Source organism: Hyalella azteca, unplaced genomic scaffold (assembly GCF_000764305.2).
Source record: "Hyalella azteca isolate HAZT.00-mixed unplaced genomic scaffold, Hazt_2.0.2 contig13234, whole genome shotgun sequence".
NCBI classification, from domain to species: domain Eukaryota; kingdom Metazoa; phylum Arthropoda; class Malacostraca; order Amphipoda; family Hyalellidae; genus Hyalella; species Hyalella azteca.
Genome location: NW_025943163.1, coordinates 420,386 through 444,270, shown reverse-complemented (window position 1 = coordinate 444,270; position 23,885 = coordinate 420,386). Strand labels below are relative to the sequence as shown.

Genomic DNA, 23,885 nt, shown 5'->3' with positions numbered 1-23,885 from the left:
CACGTCAGTGCTTGACTTTAAAGTGAATGTTTTGATGGCCTCCGGGTTTGCATAGGTACACTGGGCCGTCATGATCTCGCTCTGAAGCTCACTTCGTATCCTTTTCGTACAAAGATAAACCGAGTGGAAAACAATCAAGTGTTCAGTTGGATGCCATTGTGCTCCGTAGCTTCTTGCTTGTCCTGCCGCAAGCCCAAACTGCGTTGTTTCTCAACACAAACCAAAGGTCCGAAAAGGGATGCTGAACGCTCGATAGAGGTGCGAATCATTATACATATGAAGGGCCAAATTTAAATTTGGCAATTGTGATAGTCGTATCGCTTGTCACATACGAATCTTGATAAGTTTGTGTTATGAATTTCATGTGTAGTTTTACCGCACGTAATGCTATCTGAGAATGAATGTTTCACAGTTCGAGCTTCATAGGAATTTGTTGTCTGTACGAGGGGGTGCGTTATCCATTCTTTCAAGGCACATATTATTAATAAAAAAATCTACTCTCCTGTAGATAACCTTAAAATATTTGAAGTTATTTCTTAACAAGTGTTTAGTAAAAATGAATCTTATTGGTCCATTTAATTTAATTTCAAGCGCCCTACAGGTAGAAGTTTTTCACAGGGTACTTTTTTAAAGCGAAGTTAGATTAACCTCAACACAAAAATCTTTAGTATTTTCATGTCATTAATTTTTTTGTCTCGTGTCCACACCCCCCTGGAATGTGCCGAATTATTGCTGTTTAAGCAATAATTCGTCATTATGGCGATGGAATAGTGCGACCAATGCAATAAACGTCAAAACGGGGAGGGCTATTTCGAACATCCAAATAAAAACAGGCGATTCCTGAGAGTTGAGCGTTTTACAGCTCATTAAAAAGCAGGTTATTACCCAAGTGTGTCAAATTATGATATTACTGAAAATTGAACTATTAGAAGATAGCGTGTGTTGCTATAGCAGTATAGCTGATACTGAGAGGCTTTTTTTTCATTTAAAATCAGGCATATAGATAACCATAGAGTTTGTGTGACGAAAATGCGGCAACTAATAAGCAAAATCTGCCATATATTATCAAGGAAAATGCTTTGACATGAAACATAACTTTGGCACCTGATCCATTAAACCCGTGGATTTACCGTGATGCGACAGTGAAGAATTTAGGGCAAAATGTAGGATGACTCGCAAATTTCCTTAAGCATTGTTGAGAATCGTTGGTTTATCAGAGTCCCTATACGGCATTATCAGGTTTGTGAAGGAGCGACAAGATCATGAGCGCACAGCCCCTGTTGTTAGCGGCCCGTGGCAGCTGTTTGGCAAACTTTGCCGAGTGTTGCAGTCTGGTATCTTGAGTGGCGAACGTCGCGGCTCTCATGTAGCGTCAGCCACACTTTGCATACTGGCAATAATGCCCTCCGCTGGCTCGTCAGCACGAACTTTTGTTTGCCTCACAGGGCTTGGGCTAATTTATTGAAGCCCTAGACGAGCTTCAGCACATTAGGGCATGCCATTGGAAAGTCGTGATGGAGATTACGAAAACTGCCTTGGATTTGCTCCTCTGAAAGCCAGTGTAATGCTTTCCTTAGGATAAGCTGCATGACGTACGAATTTATTTCCGCAGTGAATCGATATATATGTTGAAATACCGCAAGAAAATACTGAATTTCAATTTATAAACTCTTGACGCTATGCAAGATAATTAAAAAAATTTAGCATCATAAATTTTTTATTTACATCGTTTTAGCATCAGTTTCTTCTACAATGTTTTGTCGGGAAAGCTAAAATGGATGATTTTCGCTTTTAATTCAAGCTAACGTATCGTTACGGAAAAAACCTCGTTAAGATTTGAATTTTTGTTTTGAGACATTTCTTTGAAGCAAACTCAATCAGACCTTGCTTTTAATAAATGAAGTGTCGTAATGACCTCCATTCATGATCCAATAACAAAATTAATCTTTATTCTAATTTCGTATTTAAGATTAAGCTGATACTAGTTTTGGTATTGAGAAACATTAAATAATCGTTTCTTCGTGAAAACTCTTACCGCAAATGATAGTTGGTCGGTGCTCCATCTTTGGCTACGAGGCTCTAGCAGAGTAAGTGCTCGACCGGACCAGAGTTATGAGACACACCGAGTTTCATAATTGTTCCTTGACGACCAGCTCATTCCAATCCTACGTACCCAAATCGAAGCTTTTATTCACAGTCCATCTGATAAATTCTGCGATAGTCAAGTCAGGTCGCATTTTTAAATGAGTTACCAGTTGAAAACTTGTGAGTTTTATGCGGTCCGCAAGATGGACGGTTAATCCAACAGCCTGCAGCAGGGAGCCAGCAAGATATTTCTTTCTTGGTTCTAAGCAAACGGTATGTACCTGTCTTTGATTAACGGCTGGAAGCTGCGAGCTGGAGGCTCTAATGGATTACAATTAACTGAATTTATTGGCCGAATGAATCCAGTGTTAACTAGAAAATCAACCACCAGCAAACGTTTTTCGCCGCTTTGCGTTATTTAACTTCAAATTTCAATGCGCGGACGCAAGGACTTTTCACAGGAGAAGTACGAAGAATTCTCGCAGGATATTTATTTATTGCGACATGCTAGGAAGCGTGTAAACATTGTCTACGTGCAAACACTTGATGCGCTACAGCTCTACACGAATGTCAGCTCAGGCGGTGCTTTAGACCGAGCTTATAAGTCCTCCATAGCAGTCTTTAATTCGAGATTATTTTCAGACTAATATATTTCTTGGACATTAGACAAAATGTCAATGAATAAATACTGTTGGATAGTAAGTTCATTCTGCAGCATTGTTCTAGGGCTGGTTCACGTTGTCCAAAATAAGATGTCGAAATTCTTCTATGAAATAATTGGTTTTATTTACGAGGTCTGAACCATCACACATAATTTGCAAACAGCTCACGATGTGGAGTGAGGAATTTGTTAAGTGTTAACCTTCCCTTCAAACTAATGCTAATCATCTGATAATGGGAATGTGATGCTGCAGCACCAACTTCATAGAAAAGCTTCAGCCTTTATTTATCAAGAAAAAGTTGTTTTGTGGCGTTTGCGATCTAAAATAGTCTGCAGTTACAGAATGCTCATAGATCATTTCATAAGTTGGAAAAATGCTTACCGATCACTTAAGTTCAAAGATTTTGTGACTTATTTTCGTATCCATATATTAATGTTTGCAGATTTAGATTTAGATTTGCACTTAGTGAGCTTAGTGTTCGTAAAATTTGCACATATCTATTAAACGAACATTTAGGATTCGAGGAACGCCAGTTAGTCAGGCACCCAGCGCTAAAATTTAAACTTCTACTTCAAGAGTTCGACCAAATCAGCCATCTAAATTTTCGCTTGAATATACACTCAATAGCAAATGTACAACAAAAACTAAGGTGCTAGTGTAGGGTCAGGACTGAGATAAGCTTCACGATGTCCCTGTCTCGGAAAATCGCTCAGAGATTACAGTACACTCTGTACGAAGCATGTCACCGCGATACGACTTGCCACTCGATCAGGCACCGATATATTCGTTTAAAGTGCAAGGCCCGGTACGATGAAACAGATTGTCGGAGCAGACCATCGTCCTGTGCGTAGCGTTCAGTGGCATCCAAGATACATGTCTGATAACCGACATAATGTCCTCCTGTAAGTCGGCAGTGTTCACAACACGCTCATCCAGGGAGCAAATGATCTCGGCCATCACGGGACAACTCAACAAAATGTCTTCATACAATATTGGATACCGAGAAAATTCAGTTTGGGGATTAATTTCAAAATCAGCCTTTTTAGAGATGAATTTTGCAATATACCGGCCTCTTATTAGAGCAATTCGCCGAAGGTCCATCTGTGTTTATAGAAGCAATCTCATAGCAATCTCAGTTTAAAATAAAGTGTGGGTAGGAATTTTTTGATTAATTTGAAATAAAATCAGTTTTTAAACTTTATTGCATAAAAATGGATTTACGATGATACTCAAGGAATATTTACCTCAAATATTCTTCATGTTAATAGTTCCTCAATTCTAACGAGATTTTCCTTGAAGGCGATTGATTTAAAAGATAAATGATACCAAACATGCATATGACTCTAGCCAAAACCGGCAGCCAGCGCAATCTTAATCAATTCTTCGAAAAGTCCGGCTAAAATCCTTCATGTATTGCTCATGAAACTGCATCGCCAAAAGACTTCAAGCAAGGCTAGTTTGAAACTGAAGAAGATGCCACTAGAGCCTCATGATGCACAAACAACCTGAGTATTAAGCGTTCATTCTTCACGATGAGCTGCCACGAGATGGCAAGTACTCGTGCCATAAAACAGGATGTTGTACCGAGCCGAGTGCCAGCAACATAGTTGGGCTGGAGCAACATTGTCGAATGTAACTAAGGACGAGCAGTGGGCGACATTGCAATGGCGTCGCTCCTCATGATTAGCCCATTAAAAACATGGCCTTGGTGCCGACCACTGGATGGCCTTAGCTTTGTTTAGCGAGACCAAAAATTGTTTTACTTTATAGTGCCTGACCATAAATGTCGTTTGCTTTGTTCGTGAATTATTAAATATTCAGATTGGTTTTAAATTACGAACTTCGATTTTCGATTCGAAAATCGAAGTTCAAAATTCGATTCGGTATTTAAGACAAAGGTGCTTATTTATTTATATTTAAATGCGCGTTGTTATCACTATTAAATTACTAATGATGCAAGAAACTCACGATAATTTTTTTAATGACTGCAAAACAAAAAAAAATTATGTACGCATCCAGGGGGGAAATTTTGCAGTGTAACGTAGGATTTTATTCGAAGTAGGCTGCAAAGATGTTTTTCCGAAGAAATTTGTTTAAGCTATTGTTAGCAACAGCGTGAGGCCTTGTCGAACTAAAAATTTATTAAACACGTTATTATCTAACATAATGTCTAACATACCGCAGTTCTCGCGGTATTTTATGACTTATGATTATGACAAGATGCAGTCTGCAGGAGCTACTATTTTCCCGGTCTTTGCTTATGATGTAGGATGCCAGTCTCCGAAGCCACGTGGCAGTATTTTGGTTTGAAAGTCTAGTCGATTAACTTCTTTATTTATCGTTGACTTGGCAACAATGAGAACGCAGACAGCAAATCATACTCTATAATCTGCCCTATTGTGAATTTACACAAAAATTAATTTAATAACCTAATGCCGGTTAGATTTAAACTTTCTATAAAGAAACCGCCACGCGCCGTTTTTTTCTGTACTGCAGCCGACATGTAAACGAGGATAATAGAAACTAACGGGGATTACTGACATCAGCAACAACCAAGTTCCTCAGCCAACCTTGAGCTATTGGCTATCAACTCTCGCATCTCCTGTCAGGTTGCGGTAGCCGGACCATAAAAGTTAGTTAGTGTTATTTAATTTAATGCCAAGTGGGTTGGTGTCTCTAATTGCCTTATCCAGTTGTAATCGGGCCATTATTACCGTGTAAATGGCGCCATTGCGGTTCAGAAGCCTTTCGTGATAACGCGCTCGTCAGCTTAACGTGTTCTTTCAATACTGAGCGGACACTCTCGTCGGTGCGCTGCCAGACCTCAACTATATGTTCGGAAAATTGTTTTTTTTTCTTCAATTTGCCGAGTTTTTTTCTTTGTGTAGGCCCTAATGATAATGGTGATGCTGGTTATTAAATCAGTCATGACCTCATGACAGTCTCACCTTCCCTCGAAATGAAGGAATTTTTCATAATCCGCTCGAAACGTTGATTAATCACCTTGCTACATCAGATGTCTATAACTAAATTAATACTGTCCGTGGCTCAGTACAATATCCTGTCCAAAATTCAGCATATTTGTATTTGGTATCCTCACCAATCACTCCTTTAATTGCTCAGACGCTGCCAAAGACAGGCCGACTAGGGTCTATCAGACCGGCTTCTGTGATCCGATTGCACGGACTCTTTGGCGGAAGCTTCACAAAAGGCTTCGATCGCCTCTCAATCAAACAGTAACAGAAACAAACAGATCCGAAGACACACATTCTCGTGGGATTTATCTAGATAGAAATGGATGCCTGACAACGGTCTCAAGTCAATCAAGCTTTCAGGCTAGAAACGGAAATATAGATCTCTTGGTCCAATATGTCGGAATACAAAAGGCAGAAGAGAAAAACAGTAATGCACTGTAATCAAATAAGCGATATGCTACAGGTAACACTTCAAGACGAGAGCCTGTATTGAATTCTACAACTATCTTGAATTTCCTGCGAAGATGCAAGTAAACAGGAGTTGGCATCAGTTCCGGGTAAAATCAAACTTTGAATTTTCCTTCTAGGAGTTAAATCCAGAGTCTTACATCCAATAAAAATGAAGGTAACTCTACAATTTTAGAAACATTTCAGACCGTACAATCAGAATTCTTGCTCACTTATAATAAACACATACGAAATCAAATATCCCCAGTGAAGAAAATAAAATTTGTTTGTTGTAAATACAAATTACCGAGCGATGGAGCCCCGAAGTGTTGATGAACGAAATTAACACAAATATCTGTTGAAATAAGATGACATGTGAACTGAATTGTGGGAAAATTATAGTTAAAAAGCGTTTGTGAGTTTTCGCGTTTAAATGAGTCATAAAAGTTAATAGTTCTTAGTCATCGAATTTCTAAGAGTGCTAATGCTATGATAGTTTTATGGAATAAAAAGTTATACATGATATACCGGTATTTCATTACTATATTTGCCATCAAATTAGGAGTAAATCAGAAGCGATCAAGAATGTTGCTAAATAATCTGAGTGAGATCCATAGATTTTTCATTTCAAACAACAACCTTGTTCATACAATTCTTGCAATTTTATTGTTCCGGAAATCGATTTTTGCCATTGATAAGCAGAAACTAAGCGATAAATTTCAACTCACCCATTTGCGCCAAGCTTTAATGATAATTTTCTATAAATAATTAAATAATATATTGCGAAACTTAATTATTTGGCGCAAATGATTTGAGATCAATAAAGTTGGATATGAGACAAATGCAGCTGTTGACTTTGAATTTAAATATAAGATTTAAAATGTGCGTAAACGCCAGTGCTTTGAGATTAGAATCACAGTTATCATTATAGAACCTATAAATGGATACCTATTTAAAAACAAACACGATAGTTTCCGGGTAGTTATTTAAGTAAACCTTCGGCAGCCAAAGTTTATAGGCATAAAAAGAGGCCTTAAGTTGATCGAAGTCTGGCTCCAAGTGGGCAGCGAGGGCTGTTGGCTTCTTATGGACGCATTTTGTTTGGTACTGCGGCGAGCATGCCACATATGGAGGCGCCGCAGCTGCCACAGAATGCACAATGAACGCAGCAAGGGATAGCTGGCCATCTCCTAATAGATGGACACACTCAATAAACGGACGCGAGATCGCCAACGCTGATACAAGCACTGTGCACCACCGAAACTTAGAGGGAGCTTTCGATCTGTTTTCAAGTCTGCCACGTACAATATATCATGAATAAGCATGCCACGTGTAGCATGAAGTAGCATGCCACGCGCACCATGAAGCATGTACAAATTTATAGCATCGACGATATCATCTAAGGAAATTCAATCTTTATTTTTGAAATTTGGCTTGTATGGTTGTAACACGACTGATGCTGCGGGGCTTGCCACTAAAAATATCTTTAAAGTACACTTTTAAAAACAACAAAAATTATTCTCTTAAAAAATTTAGAGGGACTTTTCTTGGAGAGCATGGAATACTTTATAAATGATTCTATTAGTAAAGAAAGAGCTGCGGTCACCCATGCAGGTCAGTCTAGCCGCACTTATAGTACTTTTTTTGGACCCCAACAAAAGACTTGCAATAACTGGCAATTAGGTTTTCTCTCCACTCTTGCATAAACAATTCAATGAATCCGAACTCTCCTAAAAGGCAAATAACAAACAATAAATAACCTAAAAGAACAAATAAATGAACAGACGACAAAGTATGAACATACACTTCACTCAGATGAACTGATACAACTAAACAGAATATAACAAAATAAATAACACAATGAAATAATCACCCAATTACAAACACAATAACAAACCTTAAACAAAGTTACAACACACTTTGACTCTCTGTGTTCAAAAGCTAGCTGGTATGTAAAAGCGGTGTGGGTTCAAAAGCGACCACATATGTGAAGTGAAAACTAAAAAGACAACAATTGTAAAATTGAAAAATCTAAATTCCATGTTTCCCTAACAACGTAATCAGTAAACATTCATGCAGTTCGCAGCGGTAGCGAGAATATGTATAAAATATGCTTACCACACGTACTTTATAATGAAGAAATTTAAGCTCATTCAACATTAAGCTGTTTAAATCAGGAATGAAGGTGAAATGGAAAAAAGTTCGCGAACGAAGGCAAAATCGAAAAATTTTCACGAGCTAAATATCACCGTTCGGTAGTGAGGAATGTATACTAAAAATTTCGTTCAAATCTGTTCTGTAGTTTGGAAGAGATTCCTTGATAACTGCGGATTTCGGCCCGTATCGCCATATAACTCACGAATGATGGCGAAATTAAAAAAATTGAATGCAAATTGAACGCTGATGTATGTGTGTGAACGCGAATTAATCTGTTCATAAGCACATTTTTTCAGCAATCAAGCTAAGTTGTTGGTACCTTCATGTTTCCTTCAAAATAATGCCTCACATAATGCTCAAGAACTTAAAGGTCGCACGAGATTGTTCAACATTGGTCTTTAACTGATCAAAACGCTTCAATAATCTGAATGTTTTACAGTCCATTAGGTCGTTTAAAAGATTTTCCTATTCTTTATAGTTATAGGGTTGTCGAACGGCCCGAAATCACTCGGTAGGCATGAGTCTGACTGTCTGCACGACGCAACGTGTGAGGCGATTTCATGCTGCGCTCAAGCATGGAATTCTCTCGCTGAGAGCTCGGATGGTCTTTCTTGTTAGCTCAAAGGTACAATTGAAAATATAACACGGGCGATAAGATCTGTAAGACGCAGCACAATAGCTGACAAGCAGCAGGGAAGGATGATACGGACAGAATGTGCATTATTGGCCAGCCAGAGCTCTGGACTCGAACAAATTGTTTGACCCAATTGAAGAAGTTAGTTCACTGCTCCCATGGGACTATGCAGCTTCTCTATCACCGATGATTTGGTCGTCAAAGAATTTATATTCATGAACGAATGTTGTATATTGAAGCTTAGTTATACTCAATATTCATCAGGTATTGCAAAATCACCCGTAACAAGTTAATTATTATAATTTTTATCATTTTGGAGGGATAGAATAGGTAAAATATACTCTTATACTTTTATTTTATGACCGGAAGAATGAATTTGCTTTTTACATTATTCTGAAAACATCTGAAAGTGATCTATGGTCATGTGTACTGTAAATGATAGCTGAAAGAAGGTGCGAAGAGTTCTTACCCAATGAGATTATACAAGAAAACAAGTTAGTGACCGCTGCACAGAACGCGGAAAGATCGTTCAGAGGCGCCAATCTCGCAACACACCCGTCCCTTTATTTGCATGTCAATATTCAAGACTCTCAAGACAAACAGGGACGAGTGTGCGGAGCTGTCTCACGTCACCGGAAGCTCGCTCCGAGCAGTTTAACGCTTGCCTGTCAAAGGCGCTTCTGCCCACAAAGATCTCTCTCAGGTCAAAGACCCGCTCACTGATTTCACTGTATATGACTTATTCATCATCTGGTTATTGCACATAGAGCCTCGTTGATGTTGACGTTCATCAAACGACAGGAAAAATCATCAGACATACATAATATACGAGTATATATGAGTAGAATTTAAAAAAATGTGATTACAAATAGGAAACTGTTATTGTTGTTGAAGATTAAAAATTCTATCCACAAACACCTTAATTTCCCATGTCATGCCCACTTTAGGCTCAAATTATTTTTTTTTAAATAATATAAATGATTACGTTTCACTCAATTGAAAATTCGTGTTTCGTCGAGAAAATTTAGGATTTCCACAAAGTAAAATACTTGTCTCTTCCGTTTGTGTGTTTGAAGAGTCTCATGTTATTTTCTGCAGCATTTCATATTCTGGAGGAGCACCAAAAGGAAAAGCTTGTAAGCAACTCTAACTGCAAACTTTTGATGGCATAACAGAGAGATAACCTGCAATTTCTAATCGGAAATGGCGCACCTACGTTAGGTGCAAAGTGCCTCTGCAAGAAAGCTCAATTTATAGCCATTAGAGAATACTCTTATGAGACAAAATTGTGAGCGTGGCGCGAGCTCATACCCTGACACCTTGAGGCCTTCGTGGAAGTCGTGATGTTGTATCTACTAAATGCAATTGTCGCCACACCGAGTCGCATTCGTGGACGAACGGCAGGACTAACTCCAGTCATCTCTATATCCATTATCGGTGACTTCTAACTAGGGAAGATGTACTTTTCAGGCACGTGTTGAATGCAGACACCGAGAAAGGATTTTCAGGCTTGCCGTGGCCTTAAAAAGAAACGGGCACCGACAAAAGGTTCGCCTGCAGCTGTGGATGAGTTAAGCACGACATTGTTCTTCTACCAAGAAAAAAATTTACTGGTGAAAATTTCGCCAATTGTACAGGATTTGGCTGCATCATTATTTTTAATTAATGAGCTATTTCACTAGAATGGCTTTGTTTCGAAAGCCGAATTTAAGTATGCAAACAGGGAGTAAATTCACGCTCGACCCAAAAGAACTGCGTTGGGCTGGTTACATGTTATATACTGATTTCACGGTGAGGTCAAGCGTTGTAAATGAATTTAACGCTACAACTGCCAAAACGCTACTACTTAACGCACCATTTTATTATTCTCCACCTAATATTTAGCGTGCTTTTTGATAATGAATCATGTTTTCTTTATTGTTATTTTTTTTTGTTTTCTGGTCACGCGCTCAAACAGTATCACAAGTGAGTCTAAACCTTAACTCGATGTTGTAGAACCAAGTAGCGCATTGTCGTTAGATCATCGGTGGCCGAACTCCGGTTTACAAGTGGCCACCTATAAATCGGCGTAGATTCTCAGTGCGAGAGAGGAGCATTTGAGCATGCAGGTCGCGAGTTGCCTGGCTCACTTGCGACGCTCGCCGCTATTAAGACAACCGAGTCGGCGTCTATGAACCAAACTTTCCATGAATAATGAAAGCAAGAGGCTGCCTTCCTCATCGACCCTGCCTTTACTTTTTTTTTTCAACCACCCTTTTAAGCTGCCGTAAAGCTATGAAATAAAATAAGCAGACATTGCAGCTAAAATAACGGCAGATTTCATTGAAAGAGGAACTATTAGTTTAGTTTTATATTTTCTCTTAATTAAACACGTTCACAAGTCATTTATATGGCGATTGTAAATTTTGAAGCTTTATTGAGAATGTTTTGAATTTTTTTGAACGTCATGCGGTGCCCCGACGCCTGCACCAGCATCTTCAAGCGATGCCCCGACGCCTGCACCAGCATCTTCAAGCGTCATGCGGTGCCCCGACGCCTGCACCAGAATCATCATGCGGTGCCCCAACGCTACATGACTGGTGACAGCCGAGGCTTTCATCATCAAGGACAATGGAGGACTTTAGCTTATAACTTACTAACTGCTGGATTTTTGAAGTTAATTTGAAGCCAGAGATTCAAGCCATATCCGCAATACTCGAATCAATTCAGACTCTTGAATTTTTCCGATTTAAACTCTTGAATTTTTTCAATTCAAGCTTTCGAACTTTTTCAACTCAAATTCTCGAATTTTTCTAACTGTACTTTTGGAAAAGGAATGTCTTAATTAAAAATTCAATTTCATGTGTCATAAAAATATTTTCGGAAATCAATTTTTGTACTATCTTCGCTATTGAGAATAGTCGTTTGACCAATGAAATAAAATTAAGTTCATTAAATAGATGTAAAAAGTTTGTTCGAGGGTTTGATGCTTGACGCTGTACATTCATATTAAATGTTCTAGCTCGTATTTACGAACATTTTCGAAATAGGATATTATCTGGATTTGAAATTAAATTTGTATTTTTATTATTTTACTTAAATGTATTTTCTTTTTATTTTGAAATTTCAAGAATTGCAACACACAGGAATGGGCAGGTTTTGGAGAGACAAAAAGAAAAAGCAGCACTATTCAGGAAATCAAAATTATTATTTTTTGACAAACGGATGTTTTACGTGTGTTATAGAAGGAGTTTTACGTTAAATAAGATTCCTAAAGTTTGAGAATAATCACTATGTTTAAGAATATCCGGACTCCCAAATATCAGTGATCATTTCATTATAGTATCAGGCTTCAATAAAGTTCTTATGATTTATAAGGGGAAACTGTGTTTAAAACTTCACTTCTCTAGAAATGCTTCGTGTATTGTCGCATTCAAATTGTGTTCAAATTTGAATGAGCTTTTTCAAATAAATTTAATTAGAAGCGATTTCGCTGCTCGATGAACAATTTTCATATGCATGTTAGTAAGGAATTTCCAACATCAATCAAGTTGCATCAAAATATGAAAAAAAATTCTAATTACGTTCAAGTATATTACCATTCGGTTTTAAGATGTCTCATTCTTTCATCATTCAGACTCTGTACAAAATATTGCCATTCTATTTACCTATTGCTAGAAAAATGGCTTGCTGAGGAAGCCTCGCAAGAAGGCTTCGTGTTGGCACTTCTCCGCGGAAGTATGGACGATCTGGCGCCCCATATATGGAGGGTGCAACTTACGGCGCGGTCTTAGACATACTCATCAGTTTTCAAGCCTTAGGCGGCACTCATCGAATATGGCGTTTCAATAAAGTGCAACCTAAACAAACTACTGGCAGATGAGGTTCGCACATTCTCACTCCTGCACCGGCACGTACTCTAACATAATAGATAAATGGCCTGGTCTGCCAGGAGATGAGTATCTATTCATTATACGACGAGAGGCAGATGATACTCTCCACGAGAAGGCTTCCCATTGCCACGTCCAGGGGGCCTCGTTAGCACAGACTTACAACGAGAGAATTATTTTCAGGAGCTAAAAGTGTACAAATTTAACCTAGAAGACTGGGCACTGTTCTATATTGACTCGAAGGCGTGTTTTATGCAGGAGCTCACAAGGTAGTTTTGTTTTGTTGGTGTGAGGAAAAATGAACTGGAAAATGAGGGTTCCTTTAGCAATTTTGAAAAAAGCTTCTGCTGATGAGTGTAGAGCCGAATAGAATACTTGCAACTGAATGCCTTGAAATAAATGCGAAATATTAATTAAGGCGACCTTGTTCCTTGCTATAGATAGATATTTTTTCAGTATTTTTGTAATGATTCTAAATTGTCATGTAGAAAATTCCAATCACGGACAACAGTTCTAACACCGAGGTTCACACCTTCCAAAATGCTCATTCTACTGGTCACGATTTTGATGGCTCGAATTCTTTTTCCGTCCACAAGGACTTTGATGAAGTATGATTTGGTTTCTTAAGCTAATCAATTCTTGTTACTAACTGAAGTATGACCTCACGAAAAAAACGAGCGCATAAATGTTAAGTTGCCACTGAGTTTATGGCGTCTGTCTTGCATGGAAAAATGTCACTGGGCCTGAGAGGTCGATGGTCTGGGTTCGAAGGAAGAAGCTCTCAAGATTACGGCAGAAGACAAATCTAAAGTGACACTGGAGAAACAATCAGTCGTTCAAAGCCCACGGGATCATGACTAAGCGAAGCGTTAGTCTTGCGAACTTTCGTAGCCACAATCGACTTGATTACGATCGGGTTTATCGGCATCAGCTCCTCCCGCCACCAATGCCGTGTTTTTATAACTGCTCTGACCGAGTGTAATGTTTAACTCCAGTAATGGATAGCCAGTTATGAGGCTTTTAAATTTAAATGTAGGACTTAACTTTATTTATAAAGTCATTGGCGATAGCTTTGATTAAATTTTGTAGACTAGAGCTAATTTATTCATTAGACGATGAATCGATTAATTATGAACAAAGAGCTTTCAAACATTGAGGTCAAAAAATTACTTCAATAATTTTTTATTGTGCGAACATATTTTTAAAATGAGGTTATTTTCAGTGTCTCCCTTACCTTTTTTCATTCAACGGAATTAATAAAATGAAACCTAGCTTTGCAGATGAGAAGATCCTGGCTCCTCAATTTAGTGTCAAGCATTTGCCTTAAAGAAAAAGTACACGAGAAGGTCACGAAATTTTAACGCGTATTACGCATAGTTTAAACAAGCGGCCTGCTTAAGAGTCATTGCTTACACATGACACCTGAAGCAAGTGTTTGTTGATCCGCTCGCACCATTGATTGCCGTGACGCTAGTACTCGCTGCGAGCTGAATCGCCGCCAATCGCAAACCACGCAACTCACCTCAAGTAAATCCAATGCACATGAGCGGCCGTCATTTCTGTTTTTATAAGGATTTTTGTAGTAGATACACTCAAAAAGTTACACGTTTTTGGTGCATAATACGTGTGAAGGATCCGAGTGAGCTCTCAAACTGACAGTCTTCTACTGGAAAGCTGACGTGCATTTTGTACATTAGAGGAAGTCCAGCGCCTCTTATCAGCAAAAAGCTCAAATTATACTTCAGCCATGAAATTTACCAGCTTGGTGTGCACGATTTGCTACCTTATTTGCTTTAAATATTTATAATCATGAATTTTGGCGATATTAACCTGGCACTCGAGAACAGAGTTACGTGCGTTGTGTTTCTTTCCCTTTGTTTTTCTCTGATCTAATTCTTCATTCTCCCAATTCACTTGCAAATTAAGTTCGTTAGATATTTTGAAGATGACCGTAAGTTGAAAAACTCTTTTGATGAATACGACGTGAATAAGGACAACAAACGTCATAACGTCATTTCAAAGATGTACTTTCACAAGAGTTGTATATGAAATGATATGCAAGCAATGAGATATATATTCATAAGAATCTATGATAAAGCTGTCTTTACACATTTATGTAACAAAGTCGGTCTTTATTCCGAAGGTCTCAGTCTTAATACCCTTGGCCAAATTTGCAATGGACAAAAATCCAATACCTGACAATTCTTTTCGGTGCTCTTTTTGTCTACTCTAAAGTCAAGAGGTGAACTCAAGAGCCCTCGTCTACCGATCGTTGAAAGCGGTCCTGAATATGTAATTCAAGATATTAATGTAAGAGAGATAACGCAAAAAAAATGAAACCTTAACGCAAATCATTTTCACATAACTTATGAATAGCAACATTGTACTTAAAAAAATAGTAAGCAATACACTGATAGCAAAGATCATTTTACGCTGTTTTTTAGAAGATTAATATAATTCATGGGTCATCTTTATGCATCAACATTGCAATTGATGAAGGTAGACGATGCTTGATCCATGAATAAATTAAATGAGTTGCTCTCCTCGGTGAAGGCAGCAGTGAAATGATCCAATTCGTCTTGGAATGGCTCACAATCTAGCAGACTATTGAAGACGCTGTCGCAGTCCGTACTGCTGATACTACAGCCTGAAGTGGACCCTCCACTGAGGCTCGTAAGAGAACTGAAAGGAGATATGTCGCCGAACGTTGGGGTGTTAGGGGGCAATGAAAGACTTGGACTCGAAGGGGCAGACTCTCCAGATGAAAAGGCGGAATCCGCAGAACTTGGAAGCTTAGTATCTTGTGGAAACTCCAAGAGGACGTCATTTCTCACGGGCGGGCTGTCGAGATCTTGGAATGAGAGGCCACCCAACGTAACGCAATCTGTGGTTGTCTGAGCGGGCAAATATTGTGGAAGTTCTGTTGGTGAAGATTGAGTGAAATACGATTTTTGGTCGTTGCTTACGAGGGATTGATGGACAGTTTGAAAAGAATTGGGAATAGCTGAATAGTTATGTTTTATCTGCTGGATATTTACATTGTTGGGTGTACACGTTCGGTGAAATGGAAAATTCTTACTAGGATCTATGTGTTGAAGCGGCAAGATATTATACTGCGGTGTGAATGATGACTTAACTGTATAATTCGGTGGTGTTTGAATTTGTAAGCCATTACATAACTGTTGGCCCTGACTGAAGTTAATGCCCGGTATTTTCTGAGTTATTGTATTGAATTGCGTCAAATCTGGGGTGGAATAGGTCAGAAGCGGTTCATACTTTCTCATTTTTGTTGATCTGTGCCCTACAATTGGCTCCATTCGAGTTCTTTTTACAGTCATTGACATCATTAGAGGCTGATTATTGATTTGACGAGACTTTGGATTGTGAGTTGTTTGCATAGCGCAATTTTTGAGCGTGATATATGCCCCATTGTTTGTAGCCACGCTGTTCGTTCGGCACACTTTGCCTCGACTCCGAGACTTACCAGGTTTTTTGACTGCAGGTTTGATAGTTGAGTGCAAGAACTTATCTTTCTGGTTATCAAGTTTGCCGGCTTGGTTCGAGGGATGTCTCTTCCTCGGAGCCGAACTCTGAGCTCGGCTTGCAGTAGTCAATGGCTTCACAAGACCTAATTTATTCTGCGAATCTTTTCTAGCGGGCGAGTTTTTATTGAAAGTCTTGGAGCAGTTATCTGTTTTGGTGATGTGTGCGTTATCCATACACCACATCTGGCGTACGTCCTCCACGTCCATTGGCAGCGCAGAATTAGTGTCTAGCACCTTAGCTAAAGCCCCAATGTAAGTCACTGCTAACTTCAAAACAGTTATCTTCGTCAATTTATCGGCGTCTGTTCCCGGAATATCAGGTAGGCTGCTCTGCAGGCTAATGAAAGCATCATTTATCTCCTTCATTCTGTTTCTCTCGCGGGCGTTAGCCGTCTTGCGTCTGTATTTGCTCAGAGGTGGTGGCTTCTCCTTCTCTTTGTTTTCCCTTTTCTTGCTGTTGGTGTGGCGTGTTCGCTCAGATTCAATGCGCTTGAGAATAGATTTGGTTCGAAGTGTGTACTTTGCTGAACAACTGTCAATCAATTCCATTTTACTGAAACTCCACTCAAGCATGAATATACACTAACTATATCTAATGAAACGCAAAAGAAACGAGTATTCATCGAAATAAGTTGCTTACACACATCTGAGGAAATTTCAGGTCAAATGATGTCAGCCGGATCCGTAGAGTTTTGTAATGTTACCCCTCTTCTTGAGGTAGTCCACGGTCTCGTGAAGTGAAAACTCAGCAGTTCTTTGATTCTCACAGAAGGCTGAATGTTTCGATTCTCACAGAAGGCTGAATGTTTCGATTCTCACAGAAGGCTGAATGCCTCAAGCACTTGACATGAGCTTTTTTCAGGTCCGGTGAACGTGTATAGCGTTGGATAATTCGTTCTCCCAGGCGCAACCAGCTCTCTCAGAAGAAGTAGCCTGTCAAGAGAAGAAGTCAAACTTCAGAACTCGCAAAAACAAAGAATTGATATGATGTAATGCCAAATTCGGTTATTTTGATTATATATTTTATCTTCACATTTATTCCTTGCATGATTGATTCATGAGGATAAAGCTCTGAAACCCTTATTGAATATATATACGTCTTATTGAGCATTTCTTTAATATTAACTTAAGGTGGAGATAAATTCATGAGATTTTTTTTAAAAACTAGGATCACATTTTGAACTCTAGACTGGCTTCATAAAAGTTAAATTCTCAAGATGATACAATGCGTTCATTAGAATTCATGGAACACATCTATTTGCTGAGCGAGGATCACTACTTCAAACGCGTTGCAGTTTCCTCACGGAATTTATCTCCCGTCCCAACTAATGAACCCTTTCTGTAATATTTTGCCTCCAAATATGACAAAGCAACTAATAATACCCATTGTAAACACTCCTAGTTATATTCAAACATTAAAAAAACTTAAAAATGGACTGAATATTTTGCGTTTGGGAGCATTTATTTCTTCATTTATCTCTCAGGTTCCGTGATCACTTTTCTAAGCCTATTTATGCCTGCCTAATTCTACATCTAAAACAAGCAAAGAAACAGAAATTATGAACCTGTACGTGTTATATAGATACCAAATTACATTCCCCATAACATACAAGTATATTTGCAATTGCCCAAAATGGCAACTAATAATTTTTTAGATTTGATTTATTAGAAGAGATGCGAAAGAAAAAATTTAAGATATGAAAAGGAAATTATTCAATGTAAATTATAAGATATCGAATGATACTTTCGAATCCGAAATATTTAAATCAACAATACTAACTTTGAGCCAAGCAATAATTACGTAATTCACCGTAGAAGACGAAGACCAGCAATTTTGAGCGATTAAAAATAGTATAAAAAACTATCACTACGGGATCAAGGGTAACCACTTATTCTAGAAGATCAAATTTAAATCATTTTAATTTATTTGTTTGTTTGTTAGATAAGAAAGAGGCATTATACCTCAACGCATACACGGAGGCACGTAAGCAGTAAAAATCCACTAGGCCACTAAGGGTCAACCATCTGTGCTGCCTAATTAACGTTGACTATTAAAGAACAGAAGAATGCAACCAGTCTCCTTTCTATGGCGTGCAATATAAGGACGAATAAAATGTCCAATGGTTAATACGACTTTGGTTCGCTCTAAAAACAGGTTTTGCAACTGCATATTAGTTTGTCGTTTCGCCCTTTTATCTTATCTGAAATAATAATTCTATAACAATCATTCAAAATTAGGAACCATTAAATTGACCTGGTATATCATTTTAATATTGTTCGTACAACGTACCTATTAAATTAACTTTGTACTAAAATAAGTTTCCATTACTTTCCATCATAAGAATAAGAACGACGAAATTCCCGAATTGACTAATCCCCGATTGATTCCCAGCGAATAACTCCTCAGGGTTCCCGGTCCCGGTTTGGGTTCCTCTTTCGCTGCAGCGCTCATTTAAGGTACTTTCTTGAAGTCATGCCTTATAGGGGCGGACGACGCGGCGCTAGTATTTACCTTATTGGAGGCGCGACGCCCGCGGCGCCTGGCAGCAATGCTCCGTCGCAAACCGGCACCTCTGCAGGCACTCGAGTGGACCAACTGCATCAGCTGTGACAACAACCGATGGAGTGATGATACTTGATGATCAGGGGACTCAAGTGTTGAGATCACGGTTCTCCAGTAGTGAGATAATCAATGGTCTCCAGTTTTGAGATGATCACTGGTCTTCAGTATTCAGATGGTCACGGGCCTTCAATACAGTTCAAAGAAATGATCACGAACTTCAGTGTATTGTTTTCCGGAGTAACACGCTTCCCATGTAAGCATATACAATGAGGAGGCACTGATTTTGTTAACTATTTCCTTCAATCACAAGTACTTATTGCACTGAAATGAAAAAATGGCTGTTTGATGCCACTGAAGTCCTGAGTAAGTTATGATGACATCAATCAAACATATAGTTGCCTGAAAATACCTCCAAATCTGAAAATAAATGTGGAAATATGTTAATCAGTATGTTAGTTTAGGCCCAGCTGGCAACCACTACGGCGAAGAGTTCAACGTTACTTCTATGAGGGTTTTTCAGATGTCATTTCACTTTTTAATTTCTTAGAAGCGATGTCTTAATATACTTCAAAATCCCAAATCAAACCTTTTCACATAATGTCTTACCCTCATTCAATCAAACTTAAGTCAAATTTACCTGGCTTAATTATCAATTGCATTACGTCGTGTATTGAAAAACTATACCGCCATGCTACAATGTTCGAACATTCGAATTTGACGATGTAAATTGATACCTAATCGGCTAATGAAAATTTCAAAAGCAGCATCGGTATGGTAAACAAACTATCGAAGACAAAAAGGTTTGTACAAGGAGGTGTCGTATTATAGGCATGTTGCTGGGCACGATTGTGAACAGGTGTTTAGGCCGTCGATAATTGGCGTAGCAAAGGTGATAGTGACCCAACACTGGCCCTTGGGGTACTCCTCTCTCTTTGCAATGACCACAACGCCTGGCGTCAAACGTACCTCACTTTGACCGCAAGGTCGCTGATTGACTTGCGACTCGTTTGGCCCTCCGTGCCACGCATTAAACAGAAAATTACAGACTGCACGATCGTAAATTGATGCAATGAGAGTCAGGTTTTTATCCCAGTAAATCGAGCGAAGAATAGTAGCAGAGGCAAAATAAATATATGCTAACAGATGATGGTGACAGCCGATGTGGTCGTTGCTCGGTCTCTCGGATATATTTGTATAAGGTTAACGCAAATTCTCCTATAGACCAGAGACTACGCTGTTGAATTGTTATAGTTTGTAGAGTTGCACAAAGCGCATAACACTTGCAAACAAAAAAAAATAATAATAATAAGTAAATGTTCTCTAACATGCAAATTCATAATGATAAATGAGTTTATCCTTACACTCTTCACACTCAAAACGGTAAATCTTTACGTTCAACTTTTTCTACTTTCAAGTCCAGTTCAATTTGTCTCTAGTCCAGCGTAATTTAAATAAAAGTAAGTACATCGCCTGATGCATACCATTTTCTTGAAAAGTAAGTATGATAATTTTTTTTTAATATAGATGTGTGAATTTACAGATGGACACTTGAGGCACTCTGGAGAACAGTCTCAGAATGCCACTACGTCAGGCAGTGGAGCGTTGAAGAGCCTCGCCCGCCACTTGCTACCACGATCGAAGCTTGCGCCCGACTGGCGTTGTAGTCTCCAGGGGCACCTCGCTTGATAACGCCCTCCCAAAACACAGTCTCACTCCAGACTGATTTGGCGGGACTTTTTGTTCGCGATTAGATTACACATATATTCCGGGAGTTCTGAATAAGAAAATTCATCGCAAAATATTGCGATTACAAAATCAAGTCTCATGGGACCGTTTACAACTCACGTACGAACGCGTGAGTTTAAAGTGAAAAAGATGCCCAAAAAAGGAGGGTGGAGTCGCGGCTAGAGAAGTTGTGTAGGAGACGGACGGGCGCTTATGGCCGGCACGCCCGAGCAAGCCTGTCTTGCCGTGCGCACTGTCCTCCCCATGCACCACTCGGCCATATCGAACGCCCTTAGTAAATTTCCTATTAGGAACGCCCTAAGTACTCATACCGTCTATTCATTGCCTCACTTTATTTATTGATATTACCTTAGCAAGATCTGTGATGCGAAATAAACGACTGAACGTGACTCCGTGCCTATCGAAACCTACAAGTTGCCTTTAATGCCACGATCTATAGAATTAACCTGACTTCACGCTTAGTAACGTGCATCAAATTACCAGTGAGGGTTCAATGCCTATTGAAAACATTTACCTATGAAGAATAAACACATGGTGGAGTTCCCAATCTGGGCTAATTTTTTGCCCACTTCATTATTTTTGGCTTTTTCATCGTTTCAGAACATTGTTTGGTTTTGTTGCCGTTCTTTTGAAACGTACATACACATCCGGACAATTAGCTAATTATTTAATTATTTAGGAAAATTATCAACAAAGGGCACACTTTCGCTCCCATGCAGCGGAAGCTCTCACATCTCTATTTATTGCCATAACATAACATATATGAATTGAAAATTCTGTTTCAGGCAAGGATTTATCATACGAGACGTCACTGCAGCGCGTGCAACATTATAGTGGCGTCACTGCAGCGTGTGCAGCATTATAGTGGCGCCACTGCAGCGTGTGCAGCATTATAGTGGCGCCACTGCAGCGTGTGCAGCATTATAGTGGCGCCACTGCAGCGTGTGCAGCATTATAGTGGGCTACTGCAGCGTGTGCAGCATAATTCATTCCATCAGAGCAATTTCATGGAGGCCTCGCATACCGTCCTGCATACTCAGCGTTCGTTATTGCTCAGCCATTTCCGATCCGCTGACGAACCTTGGCCGCCGCCGTGGCGGCGAGCCTGACGCGATATCGTGCTCTGGCTGCGGGATATGGCAAATATTTGAACATGTATTCACACGAAGAGTTGGGGATAGGAAGGAAATAATTATGAAATTTAAAAGTTTATGAAGAAATTTGCCATTATCGTTAAAATAGCGACATTATAAAAATTAATGTATATGTAAATATATATTTCGAGGTTCAAAACGATACTCTTATCCGTGCGCAAAGGTTGAGCAATCGATGCGCTCTCCCAGCGGTCGTTTTCGAAGAACGTGGGTGGAGAGACCTAAAGCTTTACCAGAAGACTTCTTACCAGTTCCCGGAAGTGTCATTGTATTTCATTGACGAAAGCAAAAAAAAAATTACAAATTCTCGTGAATCAAAAGCTTGATACCGTGCATCGCTTTTGCCGGTATTTATAAAAGTTTTCCGATGTTTATCTCATCAAAAATGTAATCATGCATGCAACTTTCATGCCGGTACTTATGCACACTGTGATTATTTTTTGCTTTGAAGGATCCTATTTATTAATAACACATGTTAATAAATAATTCGAACATTATTTTTTAGTATTCATATTTTGAATTGAAAACATTTCTAAACTTTTTTGCAAAGTGATATGAGAAACATTTTACATTACTTTGCTCGTGCAAGCATGGGCAATTCTTTCTGCAGCATTAGAGCCAGCGTTCCCGAAATGATGCAAGAGACGAGCATAAGCGTGCAAAACGCTTATAAAAGACGACATAACGTGCAAGAGACGAGCATAAGACGAGATCTACAGCATTTAGCACAGATAAGCAATGGGGGATCCGCCATTCAAAATAATCCTATGTTTAAAAATCCAACACATTGACGCCCTTGACAAGCGACTCATGCACACAAGAAGTAATTCTCCCAAAAATATTGCACATAAACTGAAAAATTATTTCAAATACTAAGAGAACTTCGGTGCAACATAAAATTAAGAGCAATGTGTCACCGTGTGCAAAGATTTCCCATTTCTTTTGGCTAATTTTGTCTTATCACAGCCAGCAGTACGCCTGATAAATTAAAAGACCAACAGCCACTACGAAAGTTACACCCATCAGATCTATGTGCGAGCTCCGACTAACATTAAACGCATTTAATGGTAATGCCATTTTACCTGAATTCTACAGCGCACGCAATTGCAGCGATGTCGCTGGTAGGATTGGAAATATCAATGTTGCGGTGGAGTGAGGCACTCTCAACAATATGATGGTGATTGTAAAGCTTACTGATAGCTGGGCACCGTAAGCTTTACTGGAGACGCCGCCCCAGTCCTACAACACGAGCAAGCTTCATTAACGAACGTCATTCCACTTCGATACGCGGCCTTCTCTTCATCCGTGTGGGTGAAAAGTTTTATGGAATTATACTCTTTCCATGGATGCGCACGCCTTCTTCCAACAAGAAAAATTGCAGAGATTCTAATATCACATTCATACGAATTTGGCTGAAGGAACAGCTATAGGACTGCCGGAAACATTACCCAATTCTTCGATTTCAGACTCTCGATGCAAATGCTAAAACGTGGTCTTCAACGCGTAAACTGCCACCACAAGAAGTAAAAAAGCTTACATTGTACGTCAGCAAACTCCTTAGGCAGAATATTTACTGAATAATACCTGTATTTGTGTGCCATTTTGCAAGCATGTTGCGGATGCTCCATGACAGCTCGGTGTGTGGTGCCGCAGCCTCGGATAAGAAACCTGCCAACATATCTCGTGGGGGGCGCACATGTCAAGACTATAAGTTAGGAGGAATATGCCAGGATAATCTCGTAGTATTGTAGCGTCTACGTCCCAGATTCTGAATGGATAAAATAGGAAATTTTGGAATTAGATCTAAAGCAAGAATTAGATTAACGCGTGAAGGTGAACGTCACCTCCTTGAACACGACACTAGTACACTTCGTTCACATTTCTAAAAAAAACTACTGCCATTCTGTAAAAATTGTTTTTTGTTTGATTGCTGAATATATGTGAAATGTTAATAATTGTTTACTTTCCATTTTCATTAATAACTTGTAACGATCTGTTATTTATTCAAGGTTCAATACTTTGGCCGAAGAACTAAATGAAAAGCGTCA

The 23,885-nt window shown here is 39.1% G+C and overlaps 1 protein-coding gene across 1 annotated transcript; it reads right to left on the bottom strand.

Moving 5' to 3' along the window:
• Window positions 1-14,839: 14,839 nt before the first annotated feature.
• Window positions 14,840-19,398, bottom strand: LOC108682142. Its single transcript, XM_018171260.2, has 2 exons — window positions 18,887-19,398; window positions 14,840-17,307 (listed from the first exon to the last, which is right to left on the bottom strand). The coding sequence occupies exon 2, from the start codon at window positions 16,945-16,947 to the stop codon at window positions 15,301-15,303; it is 1,647 nt and encodes a 548-aa protein (XP_018026749.1). The 5' UTR covers window positions 16,948-17,307; window positions 18,887-19,398; the 3' UTR covers window positions 14,840-15,300.
• Window positions 19,399-23,885: the final 4,487 nt, after the last annotated feature.